Source organism: Diaphorina citri, unplaced genomic scaffold, assembly GCF_000475195.1.
Source record: "Diaphorina citri unplaced genomic scaffold, Diaci psyllid genome assembly version 1.1 scaffold82418, whole genome shotgun sequence".
NCBI lineage: Eukaryota > Metazoa > Arthropoda > Insecta > Hemiptera > Psyllidae > Diaphorina > Diaphorina citri.
In genome coordinates, this window is record NW_007459459.1 from 9,319 (window position 1) to 10,235 (window position 917).

Here is a 917-nt window from a genome sequence, read left to right on the forward strand (position 1 = left end):
TGGACTTCGGATCTGGAGGTTGGTGGTTCGAGTCCAAGTCAAGTCATAAAACTTAGCGTAGTGCATTAAGCAGGGAACGACATTCGTGACAAGCATTTATGCTTAACACAATTAAAAATTCCTTCCTTAATAAGACTTTATTGGTTATAATCACGTGCAAAATACGATAGTTGGACAGAAAGGGCGAAATTATTATCAGAGGCAATCTCTACCATTTTAAGAGGTTCTAACTGTAACACGCGAGGTCTTACTATTATCCAGAAATCGAAGAGAGGACAGGATAGGAGAATACCAGGCGTTCCGAGAACGAACCCATATAACATGAACTTCACGTCGCGCGTTGGAACCCGCGACCTATGTAGGTCTTATAAGGCAGACGCGTTAGCCTTCAAGTTTACCAGGCTGACATAAAACGTTTTTGGGGAACCACTTTGCCATTTCAAATGCCCAAGTTCTTCGAAGTGGGTATAGCTAACCTACCCTAAACACTGCGTTCGATTCATTCCCTGTCCTAAACTCTGCGTTCGTTTAATTTCCTACCCTAAACTCTATTTGCATCACTCCTCCCTCCAGATTCCCCTTACAATTAGAAAACGGACAAACGGTGGAATGTACTGTAGCCAAATACTTCCTGGACAAATACAAGATGAAGTTACGCTTCCCACATCTGCCCTGTTTACAAGTGGGACAAGAGCACAAGCACACCTACTTGCCTCTTGAAGTAAGTATACAACGGTGCGGTGGATTAAAAATTTGTGCGTTTTCACATATCTTTCTTTTCCCTCTAAGGGTGCCCACAAAACGAGGAATTCAAGATGAAAAAAACAAACGTACACATGCTTATGAGACCGCGCAGAACGAAGCATTCCGAAGATTCGAGATAAATTTCAGAAACAATGTTTCAGGAAAAATTTTCA

The 917-nt window shown here is 42.0% G+C and overlaps 1 protein-coding gene across 1 annotated transcript in view; it reads left to right on the forward strand.

Moving 5' to 3' along the window:
* Nucleotides 1-740, forward strand: part of LOC103524044 (protein argonaute-4-like) — a gene marked incomplete at its 3' end in the record, with an annotated part of 10,052 nt that extends 9,312 nt beyond the window's left edge. Inside the window, exon 2 of the mRNA XM_008489050.1 lies at nt 574-740. Within this exon, the coding sequence (XP_008487272.1) occupies nt 574-740 (167 nt within the window). The remainder of the gene's footprint in view (nt 1-573) is intronic.
* Nucleotides 741-917: the final 177 nt, after the last annotated feature.